This window comes from Somniosus microcephalus, chromosome 15 (genome assembly GCF_052327205.1).
Source record: "Somniosus microcephalus isolate GS21.2 chromosome 15, FLI_Smic_1.0, whole genome shotgun sequence".
Lineage (NCBI taxonomy): Eukaryota > Metazoa > Chordata > Chondrichthyes > Squaliformes > Somniosidae > Somniosus > Somniosus microcephalus.
The window spans coordinates 103,651,121-103,676,560 of NC_141001.1; the positions used below are offsets into that span (position 1 = coordinate 103,651,121).

The 25,440-nt window shown below is 45.5% G+C and overlaps 1 protein-coding gene across 1 annotated transcript; it reads right to left on the reverse strand.

Moving 5' to 3' along the window:
- Positions 1 to 674: 674 nt before the first annotated feature.
- Positions 675 to 25,440, reverse strand: LOC147107124 (apoptosis regulator BAX). The gene is made up of 6 exons (XM_086008193.1): positions 25,153 to 25,440; positions 16,767 to 16,815; positions 15,430 to 15,591; positions 12,450 to 12,585; positions 5,989 to 6,090; positions 675 to 1,104 (listed from the first exon to the last, which is right to left on the reverse strand). The coding sequence occupies exons 1-6, from the start codon at positions 25,217 to 25,219 to the stop codon at positions 1,003 to 1,005; spliced, it is 618 nt and encodes a 205-aa protein (XP_085864319.1). The 5' UTR covers positions 25,220 to 25,440; the 3' UTR covers positions 675 to 1,002.

Here is a 25,440-nt window from a genome sequence, read left to right on the forward strand (position 1 = left end):
GCTCGAGGGGCCGAATGGCCTACTCCTGCTCCTATCTTCTATGTTTCTATTAAGGGGTGATCTAATTGAGGTGTTTAAGGTGACTAAAGGATTTGATAGGGTAGAGAGAAACTCTTTCCTCTGGTGGGGAGAGTCCAGAACAAAGGGGCTGTAACCTTAAAATTAGAGCTAGGCCGTTCAGCGGTGATGTCAGAAAGCACTTTTGTACAAAGGGTAGTGGAAATCTAGAACTCCCTTCCCCCCCTCCCCCCCAAAAAGCTGCCGAGGCTGGGTGGGGGTCAATTGAAAATTTAAAAATGGAGATCGATAGCTGTGTGTTAGGCGAGGGTATTAAGGGTTACAAACCATGGAGTTAAGATACAGATCAGCCATGATCTAATTTAAATGACGGAACAGGCTCGAGGGGCTGAATGGCCTCCTCCTGTTCCTATGAATGCTACGTTACTGCCTCTGACTGTGGCCAGTTCAAGGGTGGGTGAGGCTGTCAGTTATTTTTAAAAATCAGTAGAAATTTAACAAAGTCGTCTGCTGTACTATCAGGAGTATTAAGGCGAGGACCTTAAAAAAAGGTATAATAAATTAAACTGGTTTTTGAAGGTAACCTAGCTTCTTCAGATACCAAACCAACAGTTTTACTTTTTTTTTGGCACCAGCATTGTTATACAGACAGCACGGACACTTACTGTTTTATTAGCAAGGGTTTTATCAGGAACATCTGCTACAAGTTTTAAAAAGTCAGCAAGTTGGATAAACAAATCCACTTCAAACAAATAAAAACTAATTCTAAAAAAGTATGTAAAAAACCAAAATCAAGTAATGAGGATAAATGCAAAACTGTCCAATGTTTCACAAGTTCATTATTAACAATCCCACTATTTCAAGTATAACAGATCTGTGCAGAAGATTCCTTGTAGGTTCAGGTGCAAGAGACTTGGAGAATAAACCACTGGACTACAGTCTGTGTAGAGAAAGTCAAGAGCTTAAACCTAAGGAAGGGTGCCATTAGGTCAGTCTCATTAATGCCAAAACACTAGTAATTAGGCCCGCTGAAAAGACTGCAAAGGTCTGCCAGGTTGGAGTTCCAAAATAAGAAAAGATCATCTCCTAAAAAAACAGGAAAAAAAATGAACAAATTAATTCATAATTGCAAACCCACAACATAATGTCAAAGCAATCAGCATTAATATTGCAAAATATGAACAGGATCGGTTAAAGGCAAAATTTAAAAAAGTCAGATGTACAAGAATGGAAGCAACGCCATTAAAAAAAAACATTTTTGTATTAAAAGTTATACTTCAATAACGTTCTTTACACGTATATATTGTCTAGCTGAGAGACTAGGCAAATGACCACCTCCTAAGTTTCTGCTTGTACACTATGCACACAAGGGCAGCCTGGGTTGATTCATCTTCTAAATTTTCCTTTACGAAGATGCTCGACTTCTCTCAAAGGCTCCTCCATGGCATCACCCCTCCCTAGCTATGTAACCTCCTCCAGCCCTACAACCCTCCGAGATCTCTGCGCTCCTCAGTATCCCCGATTGTCATCACTCCACCATTGGCACGATGCCTTCAGCCGCCTAGGCCGCAAGCTCTGTAATTCCCTCCCTTAAACCTCTCTCTCCTCCTTTAAGTTGATTCTTAAACCCTACCTCTTTGACCAAGCTTTTGGTCACCTGTCCTAGTATTTCCTTATGTGGCTCGGTGTCAAATTTTGTCTGATAACGCTCCTGTGCAGCGCCTTGGGACATTTCACGATGTTAAAGGCGCTATATGAATGCAAGTTGTTGTTGACAAACAGGCCAAGATTGGCATTCTTTCAGGGTGAGAATCATAGGTCCAAATCTGCATCTTCTCAAGGCAGCGCCCTGCCATATCCTTTCTCTAATTGTGATTTTATAAAAACTTGGGTTATATAAAAATAGGGGCAGAGAGTACAGGGTAAAACTGTAATAAATTTAATTGAAAAACATTAGCTATGTCACAGTTAAAAGTACCATTGGCAGTTTTGGGTGCCCCATTATACAGAAACACAGTAAAACCATAGAACATAGGAACAGGAGTAGGCCATCTAGCCTCTCAATGAGGTCATGGCTGATCTGCATCTTAACTCCATCTACCTGCTTTGGTTCCATAACCTTTAAAACCTTACCTAACAAAAATCTATCAATCTCAGTTTTGAAATTGTCATTTGACCCCCCAGCCTCAACAGCTTTTTGTGGGGGGAGTGTTCGGGATTTCCACTACCCTTTGTGTAAACAAGGGCTTTCTGACATCACCCTTAACTGGACCAGCCACATAAATACTGTGGCAACAAGAGGTCAGAGGCTGGGTATTCTGCGACGAGTGTCTCACCTCCTGACACCCCAAAGCCTCTCCATCTACAAGGCACAAGTAAGGCTTGTGATAGAATACTCTCCACTTGCCTGGATGAGTGCAGCTCCAACAACACTCAAGCAGCTCGACACCATCCAGGACAAAGCAGCCCGCTTGATTGGCACCCAATCCACCACCTTAAACAAACATTCACTCCCTCCACCACCGGCACACCGTGGCTGCAGTGTGTACAATCTACAAGATGCACTGCAGCAACTCGCCAAGGATTCTTCGGCAGCACCTCCCAAACCCACAACCTCTTCCACCTAGAAGGACAAGGGCAGCAGGCGCATAGGAACACCATCACCTCCAAGTTCCCCTCCAAGTCACACACCATCCTGACTTAGAAGTATATCGCCAATCCTTCATCGTCACTGGGTCAAGATCCTGGAACTCCCTACCTAACAGCACTGTGGGAGTACCTTCACCACACGGACTGCAGCGGTTCAAGAAGGTGGCTCACCACCACCTTCTCAAGGGCAATTAGGGATGGGCAATAAATGCTGGCCTTACCAGCGACGCCCACATCCCGTGAACGAATAAAAAACATTATGACTCTTTGTCCTGGATTCCCCCACCAGAGGAAATAGCTTCTCTATATCTACCATATCAACTCCTTTAATCATCTTAGCCATGTCAATTAGATCACCTCTTAAATCTTCCATACTCAAAAGGAACACAAGCCCCTAGTCTCATAATTTAACCCTTTTCGCCCAAGTATTATTCTGGTGAATCTGCGCTGCACCCCCTCCAAAGGACAATATAACCTTCCTGAGATGCAGTGCCAAGAACTGAACGCAGTACTCTTAACACAGAAAGCGTACACTGTAGATTTACCGGACAGTTGCCAGGGTTGGAAAACTTCAAATATGAGGAAAAGACTTAAGGAACAAAGCAGGCTAAGAGAAAATTTAAAAGGGCATTTTGAGTAGTCCATGTGCTCTCCCATGACATTGTTCATAACAATAGGAGTCATCAGGATAGTTTTAACTGGGAAAGTGTTGAATGACAAGCAAGTGCACACTATACACAGGGGGCCGTATATTCTGATACCTATGGGTGGGTACGTGCTGTGTACACACCCGTAGGGACATCAAAAATGCCAGTTTCAGGCATGCCAAGCGCATACGCTGAAAACCAGCATTTTCGATCTGTCAAGAATGCTCTTGACAGATCGGACGCCTGCCCTGGAGAAGGGCCTCCGCAGGTGGAGAGTTCCGCTTTCTGGAGACCCTCCGCCCGCAGAGAACCCTTAGAAATCTTATGCCTGGTAAACGCAGGCGCAAGGTCTGCTTTTACCAGCATAAGAGTTGAAAAAAAGTTTAATATATATTTTTCACTCATTTAAATAAAGTTTATTTTTAGCCCCGTAAAAAACTTTATTTTTTTCAAAAAATTTAATTTTTGTTTAAAATATTTAATTTATTGTTACTTCAACTCATTTTAAAAATATGTTAAAATTTTTTTTTAATGTTTTAAAGTGTTTTTGGGGTGATCTCCATTCATATATTTGACAGGTCTATCTGTCAAGTGTATGAAGGGAGATTCCCTTCTCCTGTTGGCTCCCCATGGCCCACGTGATCCTAGGGACGCTTGCGAACCACCTGCGCCCCTGGGATACGTGGGCCCTGCGCATTTGGAGTTGGAGAGGCCCGGGAGCGGAACTATACGCACCTCGGGAGCCCTCAGGTAAGTCCGTAGATTTTTTCCAGATCAGAGGCCTCCACACGCGGGAAGCCTCCGATCAGAAAATACGGCCATTTTGTTTAATATATTACAGCTGAAGATTTTTGATAGAATTAATAGGAAAATACTATTTCCTTTAGTTGGGGAGCCATCAATTTAAAATACAAAAGGGAGTGAAAGATTAAAAAGTTTTTCTATTAAAAAGATTTTAGAATCCTTTGCCACAAGAACTAGTTGAGGCAGGAAAACATAGAAACATAGAAGATAGGAGCAGGAGTAGGCCATTCAGCCCCTCGAGCCTGTTGCGCCATTTAATGAGATCACAGAATCACAGAAACCCCACAGTGCAGATAGAAGCCATTTCGGCCCATCGAGCCTGCACCGACACATATCCCACCCGATCCCCGTAACCCCAACACATATCCCACCCTATCCCTGTAACCCCACCTATTTAATCCCCCTAACACTAAGGGTCAATTTATCATAGCCAATCAACCTAACCCGCACATCTTTGGACTGTGGGAGGAAACCGGAGCACCCGGAGAAAACCCACGCAAACACGGGGAGAATGTGCAAACTCCACACAGACAGTCGCCCGAGGCCAGATTCGAACCCGGGTCTCTGGCGCTGTGAGGCAACAGTGCTAACCACTATGCCACCGTGCTGGTCATGGCTGATCATCCAAATTCAGTACCTTGTCCCTGCCTTCGCCCCATATCCCTTGATCGCCTTAGCCTTAAGAAATATATCTAACTCCTTCTTGAATATATTTAATGAATTGGCCTCAACTGCCTTCTGTGGTAGAGAATTCCACAGGCTCACCACTCTCTGGGTGAAGAAATTCCTCCTCATCTCAGTCCTAAATGGCTTACCCCTTATCCTTAGACTGTGACCCCTGGTTCTGGACTCCCCCGCCATCAGGAACATCCTTCCTGCATCTAGTCTGTCTAGTCCTGTTAGAATATTATAAGTTTCAATGAGATCCCCTCTCATTCTTCTAAACTCTAGGGAATATAATCCTAATCGACCCAATCGCTCTTCATATGTCATTCCTGCCATCCCAGGTATCAGTCTGGTGAATCTTCGCTGCACTCCCTCCATGGCAAGAACATCCTTCCTCAGATAAGGCAACCAAAACTGCACACAATACTCAAGGTGCGGTCTCACCAAATCCCTGTACAACTGCAGCAAGTCATCCTCGCTCCTGTACTCGAATCCTCTCGCTATGAAGGCCAGCATACCATTTGCCTTCTTAACCGCCTGTTGCACCTGCATGCTTACCTTCAGCGACTGGTGCACAAGGACACCCAGGTCTCGTTGCACTTCCCCTTTTCCCAATCTATTGCTGTTCAGATAATAATCTGCCTTCCTGTTTTTGCCACCAAAGTGGATAACCTCGCATTTATCCACATTATACTGCATCTGCCATATCGCCCAACCTGTCCAAATCATACTGGAGTTTCTCGGCACCCTCCTCACAGCACACACGCCCACCCAGCTTTGTGTCGTTTGCAAACTTGGAGATATTACATCTAGTTCCCTCGTCTAGATCATTAATATATATTGTGAATAACTGGGGTCCTAGCACCGATCCCTGCGGTACCCCACTAGTCACTGCCTTCCACTCGGAAAAAGATCAGTTTATTCCAACTCTTTGCTTCCTGTCTGCCAACCAGTTTTCTATCCAAGTCAGTACCTTACCCCCAATCCCATGTGCTTTATGTACCTTTTTAAAAAGAACAGTATTTGAAGCGGAGGGAAATATAAGGCTATGAGAAATTTGAATTGCGCTGGCAAAGAGCTGGCACAGATATAATGGGCCGAATGGCCACTTTCTGTGTTGGAAACCTCTCCCTCCACGGTTCCACACTCCCATAATTTTGACCCAGTTTTACGCAACAAAGAAACTGTCAACATTTTAACTTACCCATCCTCCTTGTTGCTCGATCCATGGGATAACACGGGTTTGAATCAAATCTAAAGACCAATTTATTATAGGTTGAATCATTGCTTTCAGATTTTTCAGTGCCTGCAAAAGAATGGCAAAATTAATGAAAAGCAACATTATCTACTTATCCCTCTATCTATTATTTCAAATCTACAAAGAGGAGGGCACCCATCCTCCTGTTCTCTCTTCCCGTTCGCTCCTGAAGTTGTTGATTTTTGCTGGATACAGCTCATTAGGCGCAACCCACTCTTCAGTACCTTGTGTTATTATTGACAAGCACAGCTACAGAGTGTCGGCAGGCAGTCCACGGGTGGCATCATCGCCAAGTCTGACTCTCTTTTGGCATGATGTTTACACGTAATTCTAACTGTGAGCAGGTTTCACGAGGTGGGCGGGAGGTGAAGCGAGCATCTAACCCGCCCAACATCATTAGTTTGAGTGCTGGGCTTTTATTATAAACTCCCGAGCCTCAGTTACATCCCATCGCCCAGCTAGCTGCCAGTCTAAAAACGGGCAGAAAAAGAGGCTTCGGGCAAGTCAAATTGTGGGGCCCGGAAGCCCCCTCCTCCCCCACCTGCCTGCTCTCCCTGGCCCGATTAAAGGACAGTTTTTGACTTGCCTCAAAGAACCTCTTCTTCTTCCTGGGTAGGCTTTACGGAGTACTAGGCCATTAAAATGTCATTGGGGTTCTAATGACATCGTCGGACCTCGACTAGCACACATAATAAGACTACCGCCTGGTCAGGCAGATGACTCGGCCACCTAAAAGAAAAAAGGGCCTAGTTAAGATGGCGGGGAGGGGGTGGATTCCAGCAGGAATAGGGCAGCAAGTCTTTGCGCAGCTATTTTAATGCACGCTCGCTCCGTGCCTGCCGGGTGGGGTGGGTTAGAATCATACAGCACAGAAAAAGGCCCTTCGGCCCATCGCGTCCGCACCGGCCATCAAGCCCTGTCTAATCTAATCCCATTTTCCAGCATTTGGTCCGTAGCCTTGTATGCTATGGCATTTCAAGTGCTCATCCAAATGCTTCTTGAATGTTGTGAGGGTTCCTGCTTCTACCACCCTTTCAGGCAGTGAGTTCCAGATTCCAACCACCCTCTGGGTGAAAAAGTTTTTCCTCAAATCCCCTCTAAACCTCCTGCCCCTTACCTTGAATCTATGCACCCTTGTTATTGACCCCTCTACTAAGGGGAAAAGTTCCTTTCTATCTACCCTATCTATGCCCCTCATAATTTTGTATACCTCAATCAGGTCCCCCCTCAGCCTTCTCTGCGCCAAGGAAAACAACTCCAGCCTGTCCAATCTTTCTTCATAGCTGAAGCGCTCCAGCCCAGGTAACATCCTGGTAAATCTCCTCTGCACCCTCTCCAAAGCAATCACATCCTTCCTATAGTGTGGCGACCAGAACTGCACACAGTACTCCAGCTGTGGCCTTACAAGCATTTTGTACAGCTCCATCAGAACCTCCCTGCTCTTGTATTCTATGCCTCGGCTAATGAAGGCAAGTATCCCATATGCCTTTTTAACCACCTTATCCACCTGTTCTGCTGCCTTCAGGGATCTATGTACATGCACACCAAGGTCCCTCTGATCCTGTCTTTCCTAGGGTCTTACCATTCATTGTGTATTCCCTTGCCTTGTTAGTCCATCCAAAATGCATCACCTCACACTTTTCAGGGTTAAATTCCATTTGCCACTGTTCCGCCCATCTGACCAACCCATCTATATCGTCCTGTAGCCTGAGGCTTCCCTCCTCGCTATTTACCACCCCACCAATTTTCATGTCATCTGCGAACTTACTGATCATACCTTTTACATTCACATCCAAATCATTAATGTAGGCCACAAACAGCAAGGGACCCAGCACCGATCCCTGCGGTACCCCACTGGCCACAGGCTTCCAGTCACAAAAACAACCTTCCACCATCACCCTCTGCCTTCTGCCACTAAGCCAGTTTTGGATCCAACGTGCCAAGGCACCCTGGATCCCATGGGCTCTTACCTTCCTGACCAGTCTCCTATGCGGGACTTTATCAAAAGCCTTACTGAAATCTATGTAAACCACATCACATGGTTAAAATTGCCTCCCTCAAGAGACTTTGCAGCAGGGGGGAAAATGGAAAATGATGATTATACTAATGAACACTTAAGACTAATTACATAAGGAATAGGAGCAGGAGTCAGCCATTTGGCCCCTCGAGCCTGCTCCACCATTCAACAAGATCATGGCTGATCTGCTACCTCAACTCCACTTTCCTGCACTATCCCCATATCCAAGAATCTATCGATCTCAGTCTTGAATATACTCAGCGACTGAGCCTCCACAGCCCTCTGGGGGTAGAGAATTCCAAAGGTTCACCACCCTCTGAGTGAAGAAATGTTTCCTCATCTCAGTCCTAGATGGCTGACCCCTTATTCTGAGACTGTGACCCCTGGTTCTAGACTCCCCAGCCAGGGGAAACAGTCTCCCAGCATCTACCCTGTCAAGAATTTTGGATGTTATAATGAGATTACCTCTCTAGTCTTGTAGCACCACAACAGTTACCGCACTCAAGTCAAACTAACTTAGCACAGCATCGGACTGAGGGTCGTGACAGCACTTTCTGGACTGTATAGCTTAAATTTATTCATTAGGCTACAGGTTGGCATAGGGGAGAAGAATCACTTTAAATTATGTTCTGAGCTCAGTCCCAATTGCAGTTTATTCTCCCAATATGAATACAATTCGAGGTCGGTGTCTCAAAATGCAAACAGAAATGATTTCATTTTAACCAGGTTCATATTTATTTCCATAATTATTGAAATAATAAAATGATGGAATGGAACCCACTTTGCTTCAAAGTTGATTCTGCTTGGACAGTCTTGCACACAGCCATTATTAGTGAAAAACAATGTGACCATTGTAGGGTGCAGAAACAGAGAGTGAAATTAAAGATTTGTTTATCACCTACAAATATGATACATAGATACAGAGAAGATAGGAGCAGGAGTAGGCCATTCGGCCCTTCGTGCCTGCTCCGCCATTCGATGAGATCATGGCTGATCCTTTAATTCAGTATCCCGTCCCCGCCTTCTCTCCGTAACCCTTAACCCCTTTTGCCCGTAGAAATATATCTAATTCCCTCTTAAATATATTTAATGAGCTGGCGTACACTGCCCTCTGTGGCAATGAGTTCCACAGGTTCACCACTCTCTGAGTGAAGAAATTCCCCCTCATCTCTGTCCTAAATGGTTTAGCCCTTATCCTTAAATTATGTCCTCTAGTTCTGTTCTCACCCGCCAAGGGAAACATTCCTTCTGCATCCAGTCTGTCTAGACCTGTCAGAATTTTATACACTTCTATGAGGTCCCCTCTCAATCTTCTAAACTCCAGTGTGTACATCCCTAAACTACATAGTCTCTCCTCATAGGTCATTCCCGCCATTCCTGGTATCAGCCTGGTGAATCGCCGCTGCACCCCCTCCATGGCAAGAACATCCTTCCTCAGATGAGGCGACCAAAACTGTACACAGTACTCGAGGTGTGGTCTCACCAGTGCCCTGTACAGCTGCAGCAAGGTATCCCTGTTCCTGTATTCTAACCCTTTTGCTATGAAGGCCAGCATACCGTTTGCCTTCTTGACCGCCTGTTGCACCTGCATGCTCGCCTTCAGTGACTGGTGTACAAGAACACCCAGGTCTCTCTGTACTTCCCCCTCTCCCAATCTATTGCCATTTAAATAATAATTTGCCCTCCCGTTCCTGCACCCAAGGTGGATAACTTCGCACTTGTCCACATTATAGTGCATCTGCCATTTATCCGCCCAATCGCCCAGTCTGTCCAAATCGCTCTGGAGCTTCCTGGTCTCTTCCTCTGAGCCCACCCCCCCTCCTAGTTTAGTGTCGTCTGCAAATTTGGAAATGCTGCATCCGACTCCCTGATCCAGGTCATTAATGTAAATTGTGAACAGCTGGGGGCCCAGGACAGATCCCTGTGGTACCCCACTTGTTACTGCCTGCCATTCAGAAAATGAGCCGTTTATTCCAACTCTCTGTTTTCTATCTGACAGCCAGTTCCCTATCCACGCCAAAACTTTCCCCTTTATCCCATGAGCCTCAATTTTCCATGCTAATCTTTTATGTGGGACCTTATCGAAGGCCTTTTGGAAGTCCAGGTACACCACATCTACTGGCTCTCCCCCATCTATTCTACCAGTTACTCCCTCAAAAAATTCCAATAGATTAGTCAAGCACGATTTACCCTTTGTAAATCCATGTTGACTCTGTCCTATCCTGTCCCCATTTGCTAAGTGCTCCGCTATTTCATCCTTAATGATGGACTCCAGCATTTTGCCCACAACTGATGTAAGGCTTACAGGTCTGTAATTACCTGCTTTTTCCCTACCCCCCTTTTTGAATAGTGGGGTAACGTTAGCTACCCTCCAATCCATCGGCACTGTTCCCGAGTCTAATGAATTCTGAAAAATCATCCTTAGTGCATCCGCTATCTCTAGGGCCACCTCCTTCAGTACCCTAGGATGCATGTTATCAGGCCCTGGGGATTTGTCCACCTTCAATCCCTTTAGCTTCCTTAACACCATATCCTTAGAGATATTGATTTGCGTCAGTTCCTCCTTTGCCAATGTCCCTATTTTTCCCGATATCCCAGGGAGGTTTTTTGTGTCTTCCTTCGTAAAGACTGACCCAAAGTATGCATTTAGTTGATCTGCCATTTCCTTATTTCCCATTATATATTCCCCCGTATCTGACTGCAATGGACCAACTTTGGTTTTCACCAGTCTTTTCCTTTTGATATACTTATAAAAGCTTTTGGAGTTAGTTTTTATATTTTCCGCCAGCTTGTTTTCGTAAGCTATTTTGCCCCTCTTGATTATGCCCTTTGCCCTCCTTTGCTCTATCTTAAACTGTTCCCAATCTTCCGCTCTGGCGCTTTTTTTGGCTATTTTATACGCCCTATCTTTGGATTTTATGCTGTCTCTAATTTCCCCTGTTATCCACGGTTGAGTCACCTTTTTAGATTTCCTTTTATGCCAGATTGGTATAAACAATTTTTGCAATTTTGTCATTCTATCTTTAAATGTTTGCCATTGTTTATCTACCTCCAGTCCTCCCAGGAACGTTGTCCAATCAGACCTACTCAGTTCCCGTCTCATGGCATCATAATTCCCCTTGTTTAAATTCAGGACCTTAGTCTCTGAGTCAATTTCTTCGCTCTCCATTTCGAGTGAGAAATCGATCATGTTATGATCGCTCTGACCCAAGGGTCCCCGTACAACAAGATTACTGATTAGTCCCTTCTCATTGCACAGCACCCAGTCCAATATAGCCTGTTCCCGAGTTGGTTCCTCGACATATTGATCCAGATAACCATCCCTCAAACACTCAAGGAATTCCTCCTCCTCATTATTTTTACTGATTAGGCTAGTCCAATCTATATGTAAGTTAAAGTCACCTATGATGACAGCTGTGCTCTTATTGCACGCTTCTCTAATTTCCCTCGTGATGCCCTCCCTAACCTCTATTTTACTATTTGGAGGCCTATATACCACTCCTATTAATGTTTTTCGCCCCTCGCTATTTCTTAGCTCCACCCATATAGATTCTGTATTAACTGAGTTAATATCCTTCCTTTCAATTGCATTTATCCCCTCTTTTACTAGCAATGCTACCCCTCCTCCCTTTCTTTTTTGTCGATCCTTCCTAAATACTGAATACCCCTGTATGTTAAGCTCCCAGCCCTGCTCACCCTGCAACCATGTTTCCGTAATCCCAATTAGATCATAATTATTAACCTCTATTTCCACAGCTAATTCATCTACCTTGTTCCTGATGCTTCTCGCATTAAGGTATAAAACCCTCAGGCTTTTTTTATGCTCACAATTTTTATGAATTAGTTTGGCCCTTCGTTTTTTGTTCCTCACCCTTTTACCATTTATTTCTGTCTGCCTTTCACTTTCCTCTATTTCACTACATAGGTTTCTAGCCCCCTGCCATACTAGTTTAAATGCTCCCGAACTGCTTTATCAAAAATTACCCCGAGAACATCAGTTCCATCTCTGCACAGGTGTAGACCGTCCCTTTTGTATAGGTCACACCTACCACAAAACTGGTTCCAATGCCTCAAAAATTTAAAACCCTCCCTCTTACACCACTGCTCAAGCCACGTATTTAGCCTAACTATCCTGTTCTCTGTACTCTTACTAGCACGTGGCACTGGTAGTAATCCAGAGATTACTACCTTCGAGGTCCTACTTTTTAGCTTGGCTCCTAACTCCCTAAATTCTACTTGTAGGACCTCTTCCCTTTTTTTAGCTACGTCGTTGGTACCAACATGTATCACGACAACTGGCTGTTCCCCCTCCCCCTCCAGAATGTTCTGCACCCGCGCCGAGACATTGATATAGCACATTTTATCTAATAATACGGATATTTCACCTTACCTTAGAAACAAGTTTGCCAGCAAAATAGAAGAAGGTTACAATTCGTCCCCAGTTCAAGCCATCAGCAACTAATATCTGCTCAGCCACTTTGTATAATACTTCTCGGATCTCTTCAATAGGAACAGCCTCAATTACACTGTTATCAGAAAACATTTAAGTCAAGAGAGTTTTAGTTACCTGTCGTGGTTCAATGTTTTCTAATATCTCCAAAAGATAAACAGTAAATGCATAGAAGAATTTTTGCTAAACTTCAGTAGCCTTGAAAATGCTAACACGTCATCTGTTAGTTTTGAAGGCGAATGCAGTCCGAGCTTGCGAGATTGAACTAAGATAAACAATAATCCATTTACTTTGCCTCCACTCCTGAAAAAGTGTGGTCTAATGTTGGGGTAAAAGTTCCATAAATGCCCTCTGGTAATTCCTGATGGCCTACATCCTGGGGTCTTGAGAGAAGTGGCGGTAGGGATTGTGGATGCATTGGTGATCATTTTCCAGAACTCCCTGGACTCAGGAAAGATCCCGGCAGATTGGAAAACTGCTAATGTAACACCCTTATTTAAGAAGGGAAGTAGACAAAAAGCTGGAAACTATAGACCAGTTAGCCTAACATCTGTGGTTGGCAAAATGTTGGAGTCCATTATTAAGGATACAGTAACAGAGCATTTGGATAAACATAATTTAATAGGACAGAGTCAGCATGGTTTTACGAAGGGGAAGTCATGTTTGACAAATTTGCTCGAATTCTTTGAGGATGTAACATACTGGGTGGATAAAGGGGAACCAGTGGATGTAGTGTATTTGGACTTCCAAAAGGCATTTGACAAGGTTCCACACAAAAGATTACTGATCAAGATAAAAAAATCACGGGATTGGGGGTAATATACTGGCATGGGTGGAAGATTGGCTATCTAACAGAAAACAAAGAGTTGGGATAAATGGTTCGTTCTCGGGCTGGCAATCAGTAACTAGTGGTGTTCCGCAGGGGTCAGTGCTGGGACCCCAACTCGTTACAATCTATATTAACGATTTGGAGGAAGGGACCGAGTGCAACGTATCCAAGTTTGCCGACGATACAAAGATGGGAGGGAAAGCAGTGAGTGAGGAGGACATAAAAAACCTGCAAAAGGACATAGACAGGCTAAGTGAGTGGGCAGAGATTTGGCAGATGCAATATAATGTTGGAAAGTGGGAGGTTATGCACTTTGGCAGAAAAAAATCAAAGAGCAAGTTATTATCTAAATGGAGAGAAACTGCAAAGTGCTACAGTACAAAGGGATCTGGGGGTCCTGGTGCATGAAACACAAAAAGTTAGTATGCAGGTGATCAGGAAGGCCAATGGAATCTTGGCTTTTATTGCAAGGGGGATGGAGTATAAAAACAGGGAAGTCTTGCTGCAGTTGTACAGGGTATTGGTGAGGCCACAACTGGAATACTGCGTGCAGTTTTGGTTTCCATATTTAAGAAAAGATATACTTGCTCTCGAGGCGGTTCAGAGAAGGTTCACTCGGTTGATTCCGGAGATGAGGGGGTTGACGTATGAGGAAAGGTTGAGTAGGTTGGGACTCTACTCATTGGAGTTTAGAAGAATGAGAGGCGATCTTATGAAAACATATAAGATTGTGAGGGGGCTTGATCGGGTGGATGCGGTGAGGATGTTTCCACTGATGGGTGAGATTAGAACTAGGGGGCATAATCTTAGAATAAGGGGCTGCCCTTTCAAAACTGAGATGAGGAGAAACGTCTTCACTCAGAGGGTAGTAAATCTATGGAATTTGCTACCCCAGAGAGCTGTGGAAGCTGCAACATTAAATACATTTAAAATGGAGATAGACATTTTCCTAGCAGATAAGGGAATTAGGGGTTATGGGGAGAGGGCAGGGAAGTGGACGTGAGTCTAGATTCGGATCAGCCATGATCCTATTGAATGGCAGAGCAGGCCCGAGGGGCCGTATGGCCTACTCCTGCTCCTATTTCTTATGTTCACCCAAATAGCCAATAATTGCATGCGAGCTGTGATGGTGAAGACATTGGTGCCAATGGTGGAGCAATTAAAATCACAGTTGTTCAAGTCAGAATTGGAGAAGCAGAGATCTCGGAAGATTGTTGGGCTGGAGGAGGTTACAGCGCTCAGGAGGGGTGAAGCCATGGAGGGATTGGAAAACAAGGATGAAAATTTAGGCCAAGAATCATGATAATTTGTTTGTCTTTTTCCTTTCCCAACAAGATCAAACAACAACTTGCATTTTTATAGGGCCTTTAAGGTAGTAAAGCATCCAAATGTGCTTCACAGGACATTATCAAATAAAATTTGACTATAAGGACAGGTGACCAAAAGCTTGGTAAAAAATAGGTTTTAAAGGAGCATCTTAAAGAGAGAGGTAGAGAGGCGGAGAGATTTAGGGAGGGAATTCCAGAGATTAGGCCCTCGACTTCTGAAGGCATTGCCACCAATGGTGGAGCAATTAAAATCGGGGATGCGCAAGAGGCCAGAATTGGAGGAGCACCGAGGTCTCAGAGGGTTGTCGGACTGGAGGAGGTTACAGAGATAGGGAGCGGCGAAGCCGTGGAGGTGTTTGAAAACAAGGATGAGAATTTAGGCAATGTAGGTCAGCAGCACAGGGGTGATGGGTGAACGAGACTCGGTAAGCGTTAGGATACAGGCAACAGAATTTGGGATGAGCTCAAGTTTACGGAGGGTACGTGGTGGGAGGCCAACCAGGCGAGCACACCAAAGATTGCACATCATGTGAGGCACGCAGTGGCCCTGTCAGAATCAGACCAACTCACCCGCTGGGAGGTAGCAGACTTCAAACGTAAATTAAAGTTGATAGTTTGAAAAGTAGATCCTCAACCCGAGACTCCAGCATTCTATCATTGGTGCTACTGGGAGACTCCAATCAAATACTGTACTATAATAATTGCTAAGTCAGTTACTACACTGGGATAAAGAAAACGCTTAAAATATTGCCCAGTAACATACTGTTGCAGTTCAGCATTTCTGTTCAGCTCATCCCCAATTTTCTTCAAACTCTTGCATATTTCCTTGATTGTAGGATCATCAATCTCATTCTCAGTACCACCAAGATCCTCTGGGCCAAGTGGGACTTGTGGATCTTCTTCGTGGATTGTCTCCAGTACAAACCTGCACAACAATTTAAAAAGAAAATTGGAAAGACATCATTCTAAATTAGAAAGATGTCATTCTAAAATCTAGGTTATTCCATAGATTTAGATGCATCCTCCCACATAAATACAATGTTTATTTTTTTTTAAGTAATGGAATGGCTTGGCTTATTGCAAAATACATTTTGGAATAATTAGTGTGTGTTTCATGTGGTTTCCTACATTGCAACAATGACTACACTTCAGAAGTCCTTCATTGGCTGAAAACACTTGCATCCCAAAGTCGTGAATAAGGTGCTAAAAGAAAGACTTGCCTTTATATAGCGCCTTTTACGACCACCAGTCGTGTCAAAGCGCTTTACAGCCAATGAAGTATTTTTGGAGTGTAGTCACTGTTGTAATATAGGACACACGGCAGCCAATTTGCGCACAGCAAGCTCCCACAAACAGCAATGTGATAATGACCAGATAATCTGTTTTTATTACGTTGATTGAGGAATAAATATTGGCCAGGACACCGGGGAGAACTCCCCTGCTCTTCTTCAAATTAATGCCTTGGGATCTTTAACGTCCACCTGAGACGGGGCCTCGGTTTAACACCTCATCCGAAAGACGGCGCCTCCGACAGTGCGGCACTCCCTCAATACTGCACTACAGTGTCAGCCTAGCTTTATGTACTCGGGTCCCTGGAGTGGTACTTGAACCCACAACCTTCTGACTCAGAGGCGAGTGTGTTACCCACTGAGCCACAGCTATATAAAAAAAAGTCTTTCTTTTTCTTGCACCTTCCGGGTCTGTGTCATGAAAAGTGCGATAACAACGGATTTACGAACACATTTTAACAATGAGAACATTGCAGGAAACAGATCATGAATTACTTTTACTTCTAATAATCTGAAGGTTTACAGTTAAATTGAAGTCTTCATGCATCAGTGACTGGAAAAAAAGTCAGTTGCCCAACATGTTATCGTCACTTAAAATGAAATAAAAGGGACAGTTTAGGCTGTGAAGAGATTGTATCTCAAATGTACAGGCTGCCCCACTAAAAAGGTGGCTTTTGGCAAGAATATGATGCATTTTAAGGCATCCAGTAGAATACAGAGAGGAGCAACATTTTAACAGTAATATTGTTTTATCAACTGACTCAGCAAAGATATACAGAAAGTTGAGTGTAAAGCAAAGGAAGTTACCAACCTACGGAGGAGTGCTCCAGATTGTCTAGTTAGAGTCTCGTTTAGTGAATCTGAAAAAAAAACACATCAAAATTAATTATAAACTCTATAGTTACATAACGTATTTCGATTATGTCCATTTTAAATAAAAGCAATACATTTCTTGCTGGAGAGGGAGACTAGGGGCTGGGGAGAGAGGGAGAGGGGCTGGGGACTGAGGGAGAGACCGAGACAAGCTTGGCAATTGGGGATGAGAAGAGAGGGAGACTGGGGAATGTGGGTCAAGGCAAGAGGTAGACTGGGGAATCAGGTGGTCGTAAAGTCTGTGGGTTGTACTGTTAATAACGACACAGACTTCAGGAGTAACAAACAAACAGGTCTTTACTATTCGAAGGTCAGGGCGAATCTGCCCCAGCAATCCTGCCACAACACTTATATACTGGTGTGGTCACTGTCGGTATTACAGTATACAGAAGCCAAACAAGTAGTGCCACACCTAAAGTAGTTCTCTTAAAAGTGAACGGTTACATACAATAGTTTCCTTAAAGGTAGACGGGTACATACACTACAATCCTCCCTTTTTAGCTTATTACTTAGAGTCCCATTAACATACATATCTTCAACTTCATATAAAACACTTTACAGATATAATCTCGGTGGGAAACAGTTCACAAAGTCAGTCTCTGCGGGAACAGTTCACAGATTCAGTCTCCGATCTTGACTTGGTCCGAACAACATCTCTTTGGTGTAGCCGGTTCACATGGATAGTGTGACTCCTCCATAGCCTTTTCCTTGACGTAACAGCTTGAACTTTCGTCCTGTTGAACCGGCAGTGCCGACTTTTATAACCAACTGGCTGTCTTGATAATTTCCCACTTTTCAACTAATTTAGCTCCTTTCGTAGGTCCCCTCCGGAGCTGGTAGAAGTGATAATATTTGAGATAGTTATTGTCTTCTGCCTCTTTTTCTTTTCTGCCTTTGAGACTCTCGGGGCTCCTTTCTCGGCTGCCAGCTGTAGCGCCACCAACTCTCTATGTTCCTTAGACCTTAAGTGTTTCATCCTGATTTCAGCACTTTGGGAGTTTTCCTCACAAACTGGGCAGACCAGATCCTCGTAATATTCAGTGTCACTCAACAGGTCATGATAATATTCGGGGTCGTCCCGAGTTAGGCCAGCGAGAGGGCCTTCTACTTCCTCCTTACCCATCTGGACGTTAGCCGACTGTGGTTCCTTCCCTAGACATCTTTCTTGAAAAGACTTCCTCATACATTCATATTCATCACGCTCTTACTGGGTTGTCTGCCATTCCTTCACTACTGTCCTCATTTGTGAGTTCAATACCTTCCCTTCCATCGGGGATTGCGTTATCCGGCTATTTACTCCTTCTACTGGAGTAGCTGTTTCCCCATTCTTCTGTTCAATTTGACGTAATTCAGCGTCCTTTTGGCATCCTTGTAAAAGCGGTGTTGCCACCTATCTCCATCCCTTTTGGAAGCTCCGAATTCCTTCCCTTTGAAGCCTGAAGCTCGTGTTCCCCTTGTGGAGTCTTGTCACTCCGCCTGTGAAGGAGTTGGCTGGTCGTTAACTCTTCCCCGGGGACACTGTGGATCAGCTTCTTCTCTATTTCATCCACCTTTCCCTCTGGTGCTTGGGTTTTAGGCGCTCGAAGAAGTTGCGCCTTGATGCTCTCTAGCTCCAGTTCAGGGGCCATTCTTCCAGTCTCTGTTTCTCTTCCAGTTGCCTTTCCTTCCACTGCCCGGATTCCCAGTTGACTATGTTCTTCAAGTTGTTGAACCCTGGTCATTTCCGCCTCATATTTGTCTTGGGTTTCCTTCAGTACTTTTATAAGTTCTTGAACCTCTTGGATTCCATGTTCTGCCATGTCTTCCACCTCCAATTTTTCATCGATGGATGGAATCTCTACCGATGAGTCTGTCTTGGCCTGGAGCTCCTCAAACATTTCCTGCATCCTTTGGACTTCTTGCTCATGTTCAACCTTTAGTTGCTCATATGCTTTCAGTAAAACTAGCTTTTCGGAGGTTGCCGAGTTAACCCCCTCCAGAATTGTAGCCTGGGCCTGTGCATACTGTTCTTTCAACTTCTTACACTCTGCTTGTAAGGAGTCGTAGAGAGGAACTGGGATAAAATCCTGGCTGCCTGAAGATTCCTCTTCATTTGTTTCGTTCTGCAAATATTCTAACTCTTGAACAGCATCAGGGAGATGTGATTGATACTTAGCCATGATGGCCCTATGGTCGCTCTCAGCTTGAGCTAGCTGCCTCTGTTGTCTTTCCAGGTTCTCCCATTCGGTGTCCCAGAATTGTTCCATTGTTTTCATCTCTTGTACGAGACGGTAACTCAACTGTTCTAATTGTTGTTGTATTTTGCGATACGTTCGAGTCCGGGCTCTGTGTTCTTCCGTCGTGGATAAGTCCTTAACTTGGACAGGCTCAGAATTCTCTGTCAACCTGGAGTTCTGCTCTGAAGCTTTATCCTTCTCGGTAGCATAAGCCTTTATGCCTGTCTTCGTTTTCTCCACCATAGTCGGCAAGTCCATTTCAGCCTTGTCTTCCATATTTGAGTTAGTCTTATCGTCATCCGTTCCAGAATCTGAGCTGATTGCTCGTACCGAGTCCTCACTCGTGATGGCTTTTAGATAGTGCCATTCCATGTCTATTTTCTTAATCCACTCCCGTCCTAGAAGTGGTAGTCCTCCCTCAGGTAATACGTACAAGTTCATTCTTGGGTGTTCTTTACCCCTCTCTCTCACCTTGACTCTTATCTTCCCCATGGGGTATACTTTATGCCCCGTGTATGTCTGTAATACGAACTTGGTATTCCTTAAGGGTATGTGAGAGAATAGCCGGTGGTAGTCCCTTCGATTGATGACTGATAGAGCTGATCCAGTGTCCAACTCCATTCTTACTTGGACTCCAGCTATTCTTAGCATGACCCAGATAGTTTGTAGATCAGCTTCCCTCCCCACATTGTGAATTCTCAGACTACCCAGCTCCTGGTTGTTTGGGTCCGAGTCTGAATTCTGTTCGTCTGAACTCTTCTCAGCCACCTTGTGTACCTTGCTGTACTTTTCTTGTGGTGGCTTCCTTTGGTTGTTGGTCTTCTTCCCTGACCGGCATACCTTTGCGATGTGACCCAGTTTGCCACATTTCCTACATTCTTGGTTCTTAAACCAGCATTGATTCTGGTCGTGCGTTGTCTTCCCACAACGATAGCATTTTGTTGTATGCGAGGTAATTTGGTCCACCCAGAGTGCCGCCGCCTTCAGCTGCATTTCTGCCGTTCCTTTCGCTGCGGCTTCGTGCGATGCAGCTATAAGAACAGCCCTGTCTAGTGTGAGGTCGTTCTCTTCCAGTAGTCGCTTTTGCGTCCCTTCTTTGGACAATCCACATACGAACTTGTCTCGCAGTGCCTCTGTCAGATTCCCTCCGAACTGGCAGTATTTCGCCAGCCTACGCAGTTCGACCAAGTATTCCGCGTTACTTTCGTCTTTCCTCTGCGTTCTTACATAGAATTTGAAACGTTCAGCCAGCATCAACGGTGTGGGGTTCAAGTGGTCCTTCAGCACAGCCACAATCTCTTCGAAAGTCTGATCCGGCGGTTTATCTGGTGCTATTAGATGCTTCAAGAGCCCGTATGTTTTTGCCCCCATCGAGTTTAGCAATGTTATCGCCTTGTCGTCTTCCTCTATTTTGTTGGCTTCACAATAAATCTCTATGCGTTCCACGTACGTGGCCCAGTCTTCTATCTCAGAATTAAAATCGTTACTATTCCCTCGCTTAGGCATCTTTCTTTCCTTGGGAGCAGCACAAGTATTTCTTTAAGTATTCTTATTTATTTGCTTATTTCTAAGATGGCGGTTTTTCCCACAAAAATGGCGGTTTCCCGCTCTTTCCTTCTCTCCCCGCCCACTTCAATGGCGGTTTCCCGCTTCTGTCGTCTTCTCCGCCTAATGGCGGCTTCCCGCGTTTCTTCCCTGGTGGAAGGGGTACGCTTTCCCCAGTGGACAGGTTCAGCCGCTGGCTGGCTTCCGCACAGCTCCCCTTACTCAGCTCTGTCTTTCTCTCCCGCTCGCACGGCTCTACCGGCGCTGGGTACACCCCGTTCACGGATAACAGTTCAGCCGCTGGACTGGCTCTCGCGCAGTCTCTCTCCCCTTGCTCGGCTCTGTCTCTCTCTCCCACACGTTCGGCTCTACCGGCGCTGGGTACCCCGTTGGCGGAGAACAGTTCAGCCGCTGGACTGGCTCTCGCGCAGCCTCCTTTGGTCGGCTCTGCCTCTCCCACACGCTCGGCTCCCGTTCGCCTCCCAGCCCTCGCGCAGTCCGGTGCTTCCCTCCCCGGCTGCGGCTGAGTTTCTCTCTTCCCGCGCCTGCTCCCGGTCTCAGCGCTTCGTGGCTTCGGTCGCTGCCCGGCTTTTCCCGCCGATCGCGGTCCGGCTATCTCACGACGCCGTTGGACCCGACTTCCTGACCAGCTCTGCTCCCCCTCGACCGTGGTCGAGTGCACAGCCCTTATCCTCCAGATTTCGTTACACTTTCCCCTACTCACAGTCTCCGTGGCCGCCTTGTTTCCTGCTGATCGGCTCACTCCGCACCGTGGTAGAAGGGTAGTCAGTGCCTGTTGCTGATGGAAGCTTTTGTTGCTAAAGTCTTCCTCCTTTCTATTGCTGCAGCCTCGTGTTTTCTCCCAGCATAACGACGAGGGCGGTTGCCTCTCTTCGACGCTCTTTAGTTACTTTGGTAGTCTTGCCGCAGGGTACAATCGGACTCGTCGCCACTGTAAAGTCTGTGGGTTGTACTGTTAATAACGACACAGACTTCAGGAGTAACAAACAAACAGGTCTTTACTATTCGAAGGTCAGGGCGAATCTGCCCCAGCAATCCTGCCACAACACTTATATACTGGTGTGGTTACTGTCAGTATTACAGTATACAGAAGCCAAACAAGTAGTGCCACACCTAAAGTAGTTCTCTTAAAGGCGAACGGTTACATACAATAGTTTCCTTAAAAGGTAGACGGGTACATACACTACAGTGGGGACCAGCATTTACTGCAAAGCCAGGAGCAGCAGCAGTAATCTAGGAGAGTAGGATTGGGGCAGAAAGAGGAGCAATAAGTAAAGGGGTGAGTGAAAAATGTACCATTGTAAACAGTGAAAGATTGTCGGGCGAATGGGGAACAAGGGGACAGAGTCTGAGGATTTTCATTGGAAGAACCAAGGGGGGGAAGGGAGGAGGAAAGTTATTTAGCACGGTGGCATAGTGGTTAGCACTGTTGTCTCACAGCGCCAGGGACCCGGGTTCGAATCCGGCCTCGGGTGACTGTGCAAACTCCACACAGACATTCTCCCCGTGTTTGCGTGGGTTTCCTCCGGGTGCTCCGGTTTCCTCCCACAGTCCAAAGATGTGCAGGTTAGGTTGATTGGCTATGATAAATTGACCCTTAGTGTTAGGGGGATTAAATACATGGGGTTACGGGGATAGGGTGGGATATGTGTTGGTGCAGGGGTTACAGGGATCGGGTGGGATATGTGTCGGTGCAGGCTCGATGGGCCGAAATGGCCTCTATCTGCACTGTGGGGATTCTGTGATTCTGTGAAAGATTATGGGATGCTTCACCACATGGCTATCGAGGTAGAGACTAAAAATAATTTTAAAAAGGGAATGGGATAAATATTTGAAACGGAGGAATATAGAAGGCTCTGGTGAGAGTTACGGAATGGGGTTACATGAGAGGGCAAAGATATTCAACTATAGGGACCTAACCTTTATAAGGTAACTGCAATAACATTTGTAGACGTCATATGTGATCAGATGCCGCGTGATCATTTCACGTGGTCAGATCATCAAGCCTCCAGGAATGCCTCTAACCAGAGATGGCAACCATAAACCAGCACCACCTCACCAAGAAATGCACAAATCTGGGTCTCCAGCTGTGTTAAATCTGTCGAGTGTTCAATACAACTATATATCTATAATAATAATGTCACATGCCATTTACTTCAACACCTTGTATTTATACAGCACCTTTAACATAGAAAAACATCTCAAGGTACTTCACAGAGATATAAATCAGACAAAAATGGACGGCGAGCCAAAGGTGGTGATATTAGGCAGGGTGACCAAAAGCTTGACCAAGGGGTTGATTTTAAGGAGGGTCTTAAAGGAGGAGAGGGAGGCGGTGAGTCGGAGATGTTTAGGGAGGGAATTCCAGACTGTGGGGCCTAGACGACCAAAGGCACGGCCACCAATATTGGGACGAAGGGATGGGAGGGATGCACCAAAAGGCAGAGTCAGAGGAATGGTGAGTTTTGAGCGGTTGTAGGGCTGGAGCAGATTATAGACATGAGGATGAGAATATTAAATTTGAGGCATTCGGGTACCGGGAGCCAATGTAGATCAGCGAGCAAAGGGGTAATGGGTGAGTGGAACTTAATGCAAGATAGCAGCAGACATTAAGATGGGCTTAGTGCCAGCCGTGGCTCAGCGGGTAGCACACTCACCTCTGCGTCAGAAGGTTGTGGGTTCAAGTCCCACTCCAGGGACTGACAGTGCAGTGCTGCACTGTTGGAGGTGCCGTCTTTCAGATGAGACATTAAACCGAGGCCCCGTCTGCCCTCTCAGGTGGATGTAAAAGATCTCATGGCGCTATGGAAAAGGTTCCAGCGAAGTCCAATGCCACCCTCAGTGGCAATATCCAAGAAGGCACCATGCAGCACTACCTGAAGAGGGTGGTGGCACCACACACATCTGCATCCATCCCTGACTCCCTCCCCCTTAACAAAAAGAGGCCTCCAGATGAGACAGTGCATTCAAAAGTGGATGTTTTGAATCCTGGCCTTTTGGAGCATCATCTGTCAGGGTCTGCGGGATCTAACAGATAGCAGCAGGTCTGTCCTCCGACTGATCAGTGGGCACTTAGACCCAGGATCCACCACAAGTGGCATGGCTAGAGGCTGCCTTCAGAATGCCAGCCTCCCTCCTGATAGCTGCAATCAGGGACATCCCCTACAAAATCAGGAACTAATGGCCAAAATCAGGGACCCTCTCAAGTGTCCCAGATTGTGGAGGACGTCTCGATATTGTTAAAAAACCAAACTTTTCTGTTTTACGCCATGATTGACTGTGTCAAACATTATACATGCGAATTAGGAGCAGGAGTAGGCCACTCGGCCCCTCGAGCCTGTCCGCCATTCAATAAGATCATGGCTGATCTGATTACTCCACATTTCCGCTTACCCCCGATAACCTTTCGCCGTCTTGCTTATCAAGAATCTATCTACCTCTGCCTTAAAAATATTCAAAGGCATTACAAGAACACGAGAAAGGATAGTGTGTTACGGTCACTTAAGATACCAGTGCCGTCTTGGGCAAGGCAGAACCCAGACTGAAGACTAAAAAGGTCCTGAAATTAATTATCATGGGAATCAAACATTTTCAAGATATTGAACAATCATACCAGGCAGTTCATGAGGCACAAAGGGCAATATTAACACTTCGGGCACTGAAGAAATTCCAGCTTTCAAAATGTACACTATTTTTCTTTCCTACGTAACAATTATATTGATTTTCGACTTGTGGCGGGACATGTTTGCGAATCTTTCCTTCTTTGGGTCAGCATGCATAATCTCCTCACACTAATGATGAAGGACGCTAGTAGGAAGGATGGAAGTGAGCCAAATGGAGACGTCAGAAGGCAGAAAGAGTGGAAATGTAACCTGGGCGAGAAGCACAAAGTCCAGACTGGGACTGAATCGCAAAGTAATCGGTGACTGGCTGTTACTTTCTTTCTCCAATACTACTTTATTGACAGACTCACAGTTTCATTTGATCAAATCCTTTCGCTCTCTCTCTCTCCCCACCCCTCCTATTTCACCCACTATTTAGAATCTCAAGAGGCAATTTGGCCCTAATTATCCTGATTTCCTCTTCCTTGGCTGTCTTCCCTCCCGGAGTTTCTTCTCCGGGGCAGGCTAGTCGTCCCCAGCCGCGTCGCCCAAGTACTTTCCTGCCTCCAGGTCTCATCTCACTAGCCCCACCTCTCAAAGGCAACCCGAAAAGATCAATTCCTTTTGTTTTAAATGTTGTTGTGATCTGGACGGGACTGGACTGCCTGACAGGGAGGTGGAAGCAGATTCAATAGTAAACTTTCAAACGGGAATTGGACATATACTTGAACGGGGGGGAAATGTGATGGGGGGGGGGGACTAATTGGTTAGCTCTTTCTAAGAGCTGGCACAGGTACGATGGGTCGAATGGCCTCCCCCTGTACTGCATCATTCTCTGAAATGGTCAAACAGGCGGCGCCGGCTAAACGAGACAACCCCAAGCAGGAACAAACAAGGAAAGATCTCCTCCCCCTCGGTACACTTTGTTTGCCACACTTACCGTCGCCCGTCCTTCCTCTCCGGGGAGTCTTCTCTCCAGGCCCGTCTCTCCCACCGAAACTAGCCATTGAAACTGACAAGTGCTCGCAGGAAGACTCCAAAGCGATGTTTCAGAAAACACAAACCAACAAAAAAAAAAGCCCTTGCAAGAAGAAACTAACTTCCGCCTGTTCTGCCGTTGATGATACCGTGAGGTCACTTCTTATAATCACCCTTCTCGCGTCATCGTGCCGAAGGGGAATTTTTTTTTTTGCAAGCCCAAAACTTCACTTCCCAACTTTTGTTTTTG